Genomic DNA, 13,483 nt, shown 5'->3' with positions numbered 1-13,483 from the left:
GTCTATTTAAACAACTACATATATTACATGAGGGCCCAATAAGACAATTCAGTGCTTGACTAACATGAGCTTTAACAGTGAGCTATATGACAATGATTGCTTTCCATTCCTAAGTAAATGTAAACGTCGTGTGCCTTTTATCTAAAACATCTTTCCTCCCATTTTTGATTATGTAACGTTAGCCTACAGTAGTCTTGTCCGGTGGCGACGACGTTAACAAATCTCAGCAACGGGGTCGACTGCGTTTTGAATTGATGCGGCGCTGCGCAGACAGATCGAAATATGACGTGAAGTTTCGCGAGAGCTATTCGAATTCGCGATACTTTGGTGTCATACGCCGATCGGTTTGCGCAGCACCGCAGTCGAACACGCCTGGCCATTGGCCAACCTCAGTAACGCGTCACTGTAATTTGTGTGAATCCTAAAATAAGAAGTTGTTCAGGTTCAGCGATAAGTAAGTCAAATAATGTCAACAAACTCGTTTATTCGTAAAAATAAAAATATTTAACCTTATAATGAACACTTCTACATAAGTTTCATATTTCTATGATTTGTAATCATGATAGTTAGTCAGGTGTTCGCTAGTTTTGACGCTCGTTAGAGCGGGAAATGGTGTTTTTTTGATTAGTTTATCTGTGTAATTTAATGTGTCATTTCTACCTACGTGTTGTATTTTATTTCCCTTTTGTGTAAACGAAACGTGCAGGAATCATTCAAATTTTACCCTGCCTGTGAATGTCCAGCTAAAGTCAACTGCATTGAGGCGCCATCTTCCGCCGAGACGCGAGAATCATTTGGCGCGAGCGGAGCCTCAACAGTGGACGAGTAGCGGCTAGCTATGAGGTACATCGGCTGTACACTCATTATTGCGGTGCATAATTTATGGTGTTGCATAAGTGCATTCAATAATGTCCACTACGATTTCTGACTTGTCCACTACGATTTCTGACTAATTAAAAATGTACGTTCCCTCAAATAGTGCACTGTAAGGGTATTGGGATGTTCCCTCAAATAGTAGGATGGAATACACCTAAAGGTAATAGGTAATATTAATATAATATCATTGGGATCATAAATAGGCATCTAATACTGTACATCATGTAAGCAGATCTAGGCAGGTGGAGCCACAAATTAGAAATAACCAATCAGATTGTACCATAAGATACTGTAGGTAAGCAGTACACGTGATCAGGTTGAATCAGTTCATTTGTTTGATATTCATAGTTTTCAGTCATGTGACCTGTGCAGTGACCTGGAGGGCAAAACAGTGGTCTTACACTGGGCTTTCTGTAGGGATGCAGCACAAGCCAAAAATATTTTTTTTCTGTTTCAAGCAATGGATATTTAGATCCCCTCGCATCAGAAGAAAACAAAGATATGAACACAAACTGCAAGTTTTGTGCATTTGTGATCCATATACAACACCTGCAACTGTAGTTAAGTCTCTTAAAACTGCCAGGTCCCGCCAGAGCTCCACTTCGACAATGTTTATTTATCTTGTGCAGAATCCCTCAGCTTACACTGCCACCATGATAAAAGTGTACAAAAATACAGACAGATGCTATGTAATATGTGAATAAAAAGAGGAAACATCAATTTAACTTATATTAATGAAAAACAATGAATTTGATCAGTCCAAACACAAGCCTACATCTTAGTAACACATATGATTGAATAAAGGTGTAAAAATGCTGTTTTTTAAGGGTAGGGTATCTGATTTGATTAGGAAACATTTTTAGTTATGCTGGTTGAAAGTCTCCTCACATCTTGATAGCAATCACTATGTTAAGTTGCAGTGGCGGCTGGTGCTAAAAAAAATTGGGGGGGCGCAAACACACTAAAAATCAAACTTTTACTGTAGTAATGCAGTACTCTTAATAGCCATTTATCGCGTGATGAGTATCATTAGCATTTGAGAGAGAGAGAGAGAGAGAGACATTTTCAATCTCCGTCATTTTTTTTTAAAAACAGCGTTGTAAAGAGTCCTTCGCAGTCATTTATTATCCGTCATTTCATGTTTTAATTATTTTCATTTTCGTTCATATGTCCATTTCTAATCATAAACTTACAAGACGAGCATACAAGTCAAATGTGTTCATTTGTTTAGAGAACAGATAAACGGAGACCGTGCATCACTTTACCATCACACGAAGCAGATGAATTAATGTTTTTTTTCTCACAGTGACAGCGGAGGCAATAAAACACGGAGCTTTATGCTGAACAGGCAAATATGAACAAATCAAATAACAAAATACTACTGCGATTAAAATATCAATAAACATGTAAAAATCTGAATTGAACTAAACTCATCTGAAACCATCTTATGTAATAAACGCATGAAGGCAGATTAATGCAGACTCTTGTAAAAAACATTAAAAGCAATATTGATTCGCTTTCAACATAAGTGGGAGTGTTTGGGACGCACAGTCCTGCGCCCCAGGGCGGATCCGAAACCAGCCACTTAGAGCTCAGCCTCAGGTCACATGTTTTTACCCTTTTTCCTGACCTACATAGACACTCATTAGGGGTGCGCCCCAGACACACAAACATGACACACACACAACAAACTCAGTTTTGATTTTTAATTGTTTTAAATAAATTATAACATGACTAACAGTGAAATAGTACAACTAAATGAATTTATTTTGTATTAATTTGCACTATATATTTAACTTTTTGGTAACATGTTAAAGTAGCTTTCCTCTCTGGCCAGCTTTAAGGGGGCGGCGCCCCAGCGCCCCCTAGTGACCAGCCGCCACTGTTAAGTTGTCTAAATGTAGTTGTATACATATTCACTCACCTAAAGGATTATTAGGAACATCTGTTCAATTTCTCATTAATGCAATTATCTAATCAACCAATCACATGGCAGTTGCTTCAATGCATTTAGGGGTGTGGTCCTGGTCAAGACAATCTCCTGAACTCCAAACTGAATGTCAGAATGGGAAAGAAATGTGATTTAAGCAATTTTGAGCGTGGCATGGTTGTTGGTGCCAGACGGGCCAGTCTGAGTATTTCACAATCTGCTCAGTTACTGGGATTTTCACGCACAACCATTTCTAGGGTTTACAAAGAATGGTGTGAAAAGGGAAAAACATCCAGTATGCGGCAGTCATGTGGGCGAAAATGCCTTGTTGATGCTAGAGGTCAGAGGAGAATGAGCCGACTGATTCAAGCTGATAGAAGAGCAACTTTGACTGAAATAACCACTCGTTACAACTGAGGTATGCAGCAAAGCATTTGTGAAGCCACAACACGCACAACCTTGAGGCGGATGGGCTACAACAGCAGAAGACCCCACCTGGTACCACTCATCTCCACTACAAATAGGAAAAAGAGGCTACAATTTGAACGAGCTCACCAAAATTGGACAGTTGAAGACTGGAAAAATGATGCCTGGTCTGATGAGTCTCGATTTCTGTTGAGACATTCAGATGATAGAGTCAGAATTTGGCGTAAACAGAATGAGAACATGGATCAATCATGCCTTGTTACCACTTTGCAGGCTGGTGGTGGTGGTGTAATGGTGTGGGGGATGTTTTCTTAGCACACTTTAGGCCCCTTAGCGCCAATTGGGCATCATTTAAATGCCAAGGCCTATCTGAGCATTGTTTCTGACCATGTCCATCCCTTTATGACCACCATGTACCCATCCTCTGATGGCTACTTCCAGCAGGATAATACACCATGTCACAGAATCATTTCAAACTGGTTTCTTGAACATGACAATGAGTTCACTCTACTAAAATGGACCCCACAGTCACCAGATCTCAACCCAATAGAGCATCTTTGGGATGTGGTGGAACGGGAGCTTCGTGCCCTGGATGTGCATCCCACAAATCACCATCAACTGCAAGATGCTAATCTATCAATATGGGCCAACATTTCTAAAGAATGCTTTCAGGACCTTGTTGAATCAATGCCACGTAGAATTAAGGCAGTTCTGAAGGCAAAAGGGGGTCCAACTCAGTATTAGTATGGTGTTCCTAATAATCCTTTAGGTGAGTGTATGTCATCTGTGAAAGGCGTATGACCAAAAAATGTTCAACCAATCATTGAACTCAGGCCGAATGCCATTATTGGACGCGTGCAATTTTTACTCCTCTTTTGTGAACGTGTTTTGCACGCCACTCCGCACACTGTTCATGTAGATATCATACGTCATTAGCGCGTTCACGTCCACTCTGTAAAAAGAGGGAGAATCAAAGAAACGTCCTAACAAACACATTTAGAAAAGTTTTTGGTTCAGATTAACCTGCCATTTAGTAGCCGTGAGGTCACATTAACAAGAGAATCAAATGGCACATCTAATGAGCATACTTTGGTTTAATGGGGACTAAAAAAGGAGAAGTAAAAGTGGGTTTCTGATGCATTTATTAAAAAAAACAAACGTGATGTGATGCTGGTCACCTGCTGGTTAAAAAGTTATAATAATATCAAATACGGAAACCATAATTGATTGTGTATAAAAAAGTTCTGTATCAAGACTTTTAGTTAGTTTCATATGTTTTTAAATGTGTTTAAATGAGCAAATTTGTATAATGTGATTTTAAATCATTGTCATTTCATTGTCTTTCAGAATGACCACATCTGTGTCCTCTAAGCCTCCACCTGCAGCACCTATAGTCGAGATATCTGCCCCTGTCAGTGTCATTGTAAGTCAAAGCTCAAAGGTTGTCCTGGTGGAAATGACTGAGGCTGAGAACCAGCAGATCATCCAGTGCCGTATTGAAGCTCAGGTTGCAGAGACAGACAGCTCTGACCTTTCGTCTGATAACCCAAAAACTGTCTGTTCTCCCCATACCCCCTCTGGCAAGCAGTGTGTCATATCAGAGTCCAATAATCACAGATCGGTGGATGTTCAAGAGATTAAAATGCAGTTGGGATATGAGGACACGCCAGCCAGTGGTGCAGAATTGTCCTGCTCTGCGATGGACAAAGTTATGTGTGTTATAGACCAGACGACTGACCTGTGTCATCATCAGACAGGTGGAGAGCTATGGTGCCGGCGACCAAGCCCACCTGCACGTGTCTGCCTAGAGAAAAGGTTAAGATGTCATACAACTCAGTGGGCATGGACAAAATAGTGTACCAAAAGAAGAAATAAAACTCTTTTCATTAGGCATCTTCTGAAGCAATTATTTTTAAGTTATTCAAACCAAAAATATTTGGACCAATGATTTTATACAGGGTATACAGATACAGGTTATACATGATTGGTAAATGATGTAATATTGACATGATTTTATACTTTGTCTCACAGGTTTTTGTCAATGTTGTGTCATTCAACCGTGACGGCAGGAAAAGCCACGCAAGCAGATACAGAGAAGTGGCACCAGCAACCATCTGCCACACTGAAAGGTAAGACTATTATATGTGACACTGATTTCACATTGATTTCAATCTTTGACATGATCTTACTCATTCAATATTAAAGATATCAAGGTTATATATTCAAAGAATGATCTTTAAATTATGTAGCATGATTTTATGTAGAAAACCGTAATTCACAAAAATATTTTACTTAAGGTTTTTTTTACAGGCAAGGTCACTTACTGTATCTTAAATCTAAAGTTTACTGATTTTCCTATTAAAAAAAAAACAGAAGTATGTACGTCGGCTCAGAACCTGAGCACTTTTCTATGTCAAAGGTCATTTTCAGAAATATGAAACTGCTATAGATCCTGTACAAGAACAGGATTTTAATACACACAAATGATTTTTTATTGTTGCCTTATTTAATTGCATACTAAATTGAAGTGTTTAACAATAAGGAAGCATGTTGTTTCTCAGGTAAGATGCATGTAATGTTATGCTGAACAAACACTACATGGCTTGGATGTTTGATGTTTTGAGATAATAGTTCACAACTAAACTGTCACAAATCTAGTCAAGCAGTCACATCACAAGCCATTCTAATTGCATAATGTGTCCAGATCTGAAACAAGTGTACAAGTCAGATAAAGCAATAAAATTTCAAAACAACCTCACATATCTCCGTACATATCATTCATTCCAACTAAGGCTGTGTTTACATTAACGCGTTTATCCTTTAAAACGCGTTACTTTTGCTACGTTTACGCCTTTCATCTACACTACATCACCATTTTCGACCCTCATAAACGGATTCGTTCGCAAACGCTGCAGACCCTGTTTTAGTTTGAGAACTCAGACGTTGCTCTGAGTGTAAATAAACGTAGATGGAGTCTTATGTAAAGGAACAGCTGATGTTAATGTGACAGCGCATCGTTTTCAAAGTAAAAATTATTTTCATTCAGGTAAATGGAGGTTTGCAACAGAGGTTTTGCCAAAAATAGTAAACATCTACCAACCAGCTATTATAAACGCTATATCGGATTGTTTTAACATTTATCCTTATAGATGTCTGTTTTATATGTATGTTTGAGTATTGTTGGGTTTAAATATTGTTGTGATGTTGTTTATTTTTTGTTTAAATTTAGTTAGCTTATTACGAAAGATAGACTGTTATTTTAAACGCCATATAGGGCGTTGTAAAGGCCAATATGAAGGGAGAATTATAATGGGTCAGACATTATTTTCGAGTTTAATTCAAGTTTTGTTTGCTACTTTAAAATGAATTTCGTTTCAGATAATTTGTCTCTTAATTTTAATCGATGTTTTGTTGATAAGTTTTGTGAATATAAATTAATAAAAACAATAAACTCAACATCATTAATATTTAATGCTCGTTTAGCTGCTTGAGCTTTTAGCAATTTCAGCAATTTCTGTGTTGCTAGCGGAGTATGGAGCGAGATATGCGTCTTTATTACATGCGATAAATTAAATGATCTGAGAGAAATAAAACTATTTGAAAGAAAAAGTTATCACACTGATAGCAAAGAAGCATTTCATGAGAAAAAAAAGAATATTTGAGAGAAAAAGTTTTCATACCAATTGCAAAAAATAATAATATTTGAGACTAAAAAAAAGTTTTGAGAGAAAGTATTTTCTCATGATAGAACATAAAAAGTATAAATTTGAAATTTTTAAAATTATTTTTGAGAAAAAAAAAATCTCTCATGTATATGTTTTTTTGCTGTTGGTGTGAAATCATTTTCTCTAAAAAAAAAAGTGTTTCTATCAAAACGCTTTTCTTTGCTCTCGATGCAATTTCTTGCTCTCGTGTCAGGATTTTGCTTTCTCTGTGAAAATTGTGTCATGGGCGTGGCCACGTTCCTATTGGCCAGTCGGGAAAGCATCGTCTCTCCAGTCTTGGGAATCGAACTGAATCATTACACCGTTGTTCGGTTCACCTAGATAGATGCTGTCTCTGCTTTTAGTTGAGCACGGACACTCTAATGTTTGAGTAAGATGATGACACACAACTCGATGGATAGCTGGCTGAGCAAGGTCACAGCCCTGAAGATTAAACATTAAAAAATGAAATGGTACTCTTATTCATGAATGAATGTGTATTATATTATTAGCTTGCTAATCGCTAATTAGCCATCATGCTAGGTAAACTTGCAAATGCCAAATGGATGTTTTGAGTCACTCCTTATTTAGTGAGTAGTGATCTAGTTTCTACCTTTGCACTTGCTAGCCTCAAAGCACCTGAAGAGTAACTGCTTGTTCATCATATACAACCTCCTGTATAACTTTCAACCAACATTAGTGTGCATGGAAGGTGGCAATGCCACCCGTCCCGTGAAACACGAAATCGTCCCGTATTTACAGGCAAAATGACGCGTATCAAATCAATACGGGACGCGATTTGTTTTACATACACTCTTAAAACGAATGTGTTAAATTGAGACATCGGACAACACATCTAGTGTTTTATTTACATGAACTCAAAATCAATACGAAATAACACATAATGTGTTGAATAGTTTAACATAAAACAATGTGTTACAATTAACACACCCAGTGTTGTTACAAACATAACACATTATTGATATTGATATTTGATGATCCGATAGGTGAACACAGCTGTCAAACGCCTTGTGCCACTACATGTCAATCACCTTGTACCACTACATATGGATTTGTTAATTTAATAAGTTAATAAAAATATGGTTCAAATCTCACAAGTTCCTCCAAAGCTTATTTTTTGTTGTGTTGGTTGAGGAGATTCCCCCTTTTATATGTAAAGCGCTTTGAGTGTTGCAGAAAAGCGCTAAATAAGTGTAACAAATTATTATTATTATTATTATTACTTTGTTGCCCTATTTATTATTGTCATAGCTGTGTATTGATATTGAGAGACTGAGTGCATCTGTTCACACTGATTTCAATAGCAGCTATCTTATTATAATGGTATCAATGTTAATATTTTTATGAAAACAAAAAACACATTTAAGTTATGATATACCACCAATGGCACGTACATCGGGACTGTGGTCACCGGCGTAGCCCCGACGCGTGTGGCCCCCCGCGCTGCGGCAGCTAGGCGTCCCTTATTTTTCTGTACTTCCTCCATGCACACCAACGTTGGTTAAAAGCCACACAGGAGGCTGTACACGATGAACAAGCAGCCACTCCCCAGGCGCTCCGAGGCCAGCAAGTGCAAAGGCAGAAACCAGACCACCACTCACCAAACAAGGAGCGACTCAAAACATCCACTTGGCATTTGCAAGTTTACCTAGCATGATGCCTAATTAGCGATTAGCAAGCCAATAATACAATACACATTCATTCATGAACAAGAGTACCATTTCATTTTTTAATGTTTAATCTTCAGTGCTGTGAACTTGCTCAGCCAGCTATCCATCGAGCCGTGTGCCATCATCCCACTCAAACACCAGAGTGTCCGCGCCCAACCAAAAGCAGATACGCCATCCATCCAGGTGAACCGAACATCGGCGCAATGATTCAGTTCGATTCCCAAGACAAGACGATGCTTTCCCGACTGGCCAATAGGAACGTGGCCCCGCCCATGACACAATTTTCACAGAGAAAGCAAAATCCTGACACGAGAGCAAGAAATTACATCGAGAGCAAAGAAAAGCGTTTTGATAGAAACACTTTTTTTTTTTAGAGAAATTTTTTTCACACTAATAGCAAAAAACATATACTTGAGAGATTTTTTTTCTCAAAAATAATTTTAAAAATTTCAAATTTATACTTTTTATGTTCTATCATGAGAAAATACTTTCTCTCAAGGCTTTTTTTTGGTCTCAAATATTATTATTTTTTGCTGTTGGTGTGAGGGCTTTTTCTCTCAAGTGTTCTTTTTTTTCTCATGGGATGCTTCTTTGCTATCGGTGTGGTGGCTTTTTCTTTCGGGTAGTTTTATTTCTCTCAGATCATTTAATTTATCGCATGTAATAAAGACGCATATCTCGCTCCATAGCGGAGGACGTGCACGGACCTCGCACACTTTTAAAAATTAATGCAATAAGCATTTCTGGTAGGCTAAAGCTATACTTCACCTCTTACTATGTTTGATTGAAGTTTGCATTTGCTGGAATTTATTTTTGCTTCAAGTTCGCTACTGTTTAGTACTGTTCACTTGAATGCTTCCTTTTTAAATCATAAAGACCTTTCTGTTTGGTTTATAACATCAACATTAACCTATTAATCATATTAATATGTTGTAGGGGGGAGCTAGAACAGTATAAGACTTTCCCAAACACATTTTTATAGGTTCAAAAATAGAGTCTTTTGTAGTTGCCAGCAAAGGATCCAGGTATGAATTTTTGTCAATATCGCACACCCCTAGGCTGCATAAACGCGCAAAGCTAAGTTATTTTACACTTTTATGCGCATGCCCAGTTACGTGATTGGTCATGTTTCATGCATTTATGGTGGGGTATAGTGTGGATGAAGATTCTTTTTAAAATGCCAGTATAAACGAGGATCATTTTCATTTTAAAATGTCGTTTTAAAACGCAAATGCTCTAATATAAACAGGGCCTAAATTGTGGTGGAGGCTGTCACAATGAGTAAATAATCGTCTAATCGCAATTGTTTGACCTCATTGCAATGATTTCAGATCATCGCAATTATTGCACATCTCTCTAAAAAACACATAATGCTGCAAAACTTTGATAAGTAGTATGAACTGCCAGGTAAAACAGTCATTTCCAAAACAGCAATTTAAAATTTAAGGAAGTGAATGATGCTATTCTTAACTCTTTCCCCGCCAGCATTTTTAATGATTTTCACAAAATTTTAATGCCTTCCAGAAAATGCTCCTTTTTAAGGATCTGTAATGGTACATTCACACGGGGCATAAGCGGTAACGCATCCCATTCACGTTTATTGGGTGACATCATGCATTGGCGAACTGAATTGTGGATCCGTTGGCGCCACGGCAGTGCCGTTGCTTGTGGCAGAAGTTGAACATTTCTCAACTTTTCAAGCGGCAATGCGTGCGTCAGCCAATCAGATCTCCTTCTGCAAATAACCTAGGCAGAGCCAGCAAATTACGTTTATGGAGTGTGTGTTGCTGCCACTGTGGTTGGCTTTTGGCCACGCTTCAGACAAGCCTTCCGTCAAGCGTTAACGTTTTCGTCCAATGTGCATGTACCAGTGGCGGCTGGTGACTTCTTTTTTTGAAGCTCACGATGCGAAGTTCGTCACAACATGTATGTAGCTTGTCATGTGTGTGGTTCGTCATTTCAAAATATGTGTTCTGCACTTTGAGAGATCGTGTGTGCATCACGTGTCATGCCAAAATAAGTGCCTGCTGCCTTGAACTTGAAAGGAGACGCTCGCGTGTGCCAGATATTCGCACAATCTCATGCTTAATCAAAGTTTACTGTTAAGGGAGTGTCTTGAGTGTATTTAGGGAACGCAAGAGTCTCTTTTATCATAAACGGTTTTGACGCGTCTCCTGCAGGCACTTATTTTGACAAAACACGTGATGCACACAGGATCTCTCCACACGCATGACACATATTTTGGAAAAAGGAACAACACAAGTGACAATCCGAACACTTATTATGAATTAGCGCATCCTCGGAAGTGCAGTCACGAGCCGCCACTGGCATGTACCGATAGTAATTGATTTTTTGGAGCCACTACAGACATGTGGGCCAGTTAGTAGGATTGGCTACTATTTAAGGCCTGTTCTGGTATAGTCAGTTTATTTTGATTGTATTGTTATTTTTCAGACACTTTATTGTGTTTATTTCTCATGAGGAATTTTCAGTTTTTTAAAGTTATATTCAGTAAACAGTTACTTTAAAAAATGTGTTATGTGTATTAATATTTACTGCCAGCCAGGTAAACCTTGCAAAATATTTCATTTAAATAATCAATGTGTGAAAATTATTTCATGAACAAACAAAATATAATGTATGAGAATTAAATGTCAAAGCAATAAAACAGGCAATTAATCATCATAATCGGCAGCAATTTCTTAGACAATTAACCGTCAGCCATAATTAGGGGTGTCACGATTCTCCAAATCCTCGATTCGATTACATTTTCGATTCTGATGTCACGGTTCAATTCGATTCTCGATTTTTAAATGATTTTTTAAGACAAAAAAATGATATGCCTTTATTATTATTATTATTATTATTATTATTATTATTATTATTATTATTATAGTTTCAAAAAGTCCTTTGTCCAACTTTAACCTCTGCTAAGAAATATGAATTGAAAACAGTGTTGCCAGATTGGAAATGTACAAAAATTGCACCAGAACCTCAAAATGATGTTATTTGGGAAAAAAATATCGCACACACGTCGAATGTCCAGAATACAGCTATTTATCTAGACAAACAACTTTTGATTGCCTGCACATTTTCCCATTAGATGATAAGGTGAGAGTGTCAAAAAGAGTCATTCTTAGCGATGATTGGCAGAGAAGACATAACGTGAGTTTTTGATGTAGATGTATTTCATCTAGTTTTCATTCTAATCCTAACTTTAAACCCAACATCTTGATTTAGGCTGTAGCTGTATCCCTTCTAGCCAAAACAAAGAAAAGAATACGTGTTACACGCATTCACGTTCTCCTCAAAATTACGATGATAGATGTAGGATCAACAGCTAGATCAATGAGTATAGAAGCACTGGGATTGCGACGACCATGTGAAGTGTCACAAAATGTGGAAATTCATTATTGATTGTACATCATCAAAAGAGGTCAAAATTATTGTACAAATACGATAATTAACGTACTGATTTAAAATAACAAAAGGGTGAATAATGACAAAATGTTCATTTTTTTGCATGAACTGCTTCTTTAATAGAGTGCTTTTTTTGTATAAAGTTGTGTGTAAATATTGTTTGATCTCGCTTTTTCTCGTTTTACCAAAGATGTGCCCGTGCTTCCTGTCAAACTTGCCCACAGCAGTATTAATGTCACACAGCATTTAGAGAACTGCAAGCCTCATGCTGGTTTGTTGGATACTAAGTTTGGCAAAAGGACGAAATCTCAGCTGGATCAAACTCAGCGCAGAGAAATGCATAACAGAAAGGAACGAGATCGAAGGTGAGGTTATAAAAAATAAAATCATGTGGTCCTTAGCAGGTCTTAAAATAATGTAAATATAATCTAATATGAACAACACCACATGGCATTACACCTTGTTGTCATGATGTATTTAACTAAAATGTGATGTGAAGCTAACTTCAGGGTTGGCCTAAAGAATAAGTTATATATACTGTAGCTTATTCTGCATCAGCTGTGTCTTCTCATTGTGTCCTCAGGAGAAAAATCCGCCTGTGCTGTGATGAGTTGAATCTGTTGGTCCCGTTCTGTTCAGCTGACACTGATAAAGCCACCACGCTGAAGTGGACCACAGCCTTCCTCAAATACATCAGAGAAATACACGGAGATTCTCTTAAACAGGTCCGTTTTTTCCTTTCTCATTGTTTGTTACATTACACACTTTTTTTTACGAATCAAAACCTCTGTTTCAGGATTTCCAGAACACGTTCTGTAATACAACCGGACTTCGGCCGAAGCCAAACTGTGTTCAAGAGGTACAACACCTTGAATCCTAGAAAAACACTTTTTGAAACGTTATTTCTGCTTTATATTAAAGAGCTATAAAAACAGCTTTTTCAGATTTGATCTTATCCACATTGTGGATTTTGTGGTGATAATATATCTATATAAAATAATTCAAGTAAAGCCTGTCAATTAAATGTAAGTTATAATCTCTCGATGGGAGCCATGTTTGTCCCTGTTCCTTGGTTTACATATTATTTGGTCTTGCTTACTCATATAAATTTGAAAATATGCATATAAACATAAAAAAACTCTCATAAAGAGGGAACTGTATATCTTATTATAGCAATTTTAGTGTAGTATAGTTAGGAAGTTTTATTTATGGCCCTTATTCTATTGTTTATTAATTAAAATGTTATTTTGTTATTAACAGTTAGTATTTTTGCCAACTTGATAAAACCTTTTAAGTGAAAATGAGTAAAGTCATGTACTGACACATTTGTTATTCTGATGTATATTTTATATTATATAATGCATAAAATAAAATGTTATTTATTAAGATAAACATTGATTATTGATGTATTATTGAAAGGTTCTGAGAGTCGAGCT

The 13,483-nt window shown here is 37.3% G+C and overlaps 1 protein-coding gene across 2 annotated transcripts; it reads left to right on the top strand.

Moving 5' to 3' along the window:
* Window positions 1-324: 324 nt before the first annotated feature.
* On the top strand, window positions 325-13,449 carry LOC129431158 (uncharacterized). Of its 2 annotated transcripts, none has more exons than XM_055188911.2 (7): window positions 325-454; window positions 707-843; window positions 4,580-5,047; window positions 5,264-5,361; window positions 12,238-12,412; window positions 12,631-12,772; window positions 12,844-13,449. In XM_055188911.2, the coding sequence occupies exons 2-7, from the start codon at window positions 839-841 to the stop codon at window positions 12,925-12,927; spliced, it is 972 nt and encodes a 323-aa protein (XP_055044886.2). In that variant the 5' UTR covers window positions 325-454; window positions 707-838; the 3' UTR covers window positions 12,928-13,449. The 2 variants fall into 2 exon arrangements, with proteins under 2 accessions (XP_055044886.2, XP_073731020.1); XM_073874919.1 differs by having other exon boundaries at window positions 380-454; window positions 744-843.
* Window positions 13,450-13,483: the final 34 nt, after the last annotated feature.

This window comes from Misgurnus anguillicaudatus, chromosome 13, assembly GCF_027580225.2.
Source record: "Misgurnus anguillicaudatus chromosome 13, ASM2758022v2, whole genome shotgun sequence".
NCBI lineage: Eukaryota > Metazoa > Chordata > Actinopteri > Cypriniformes > Cobitidae > Misgurnus > Misgurnus anguillicaudatus.
The sequence above is the reverse complement of the archived record's forward strand: the minus strand, read 5'-3'. Positions and strand labels throughout refer to the sequence as shown.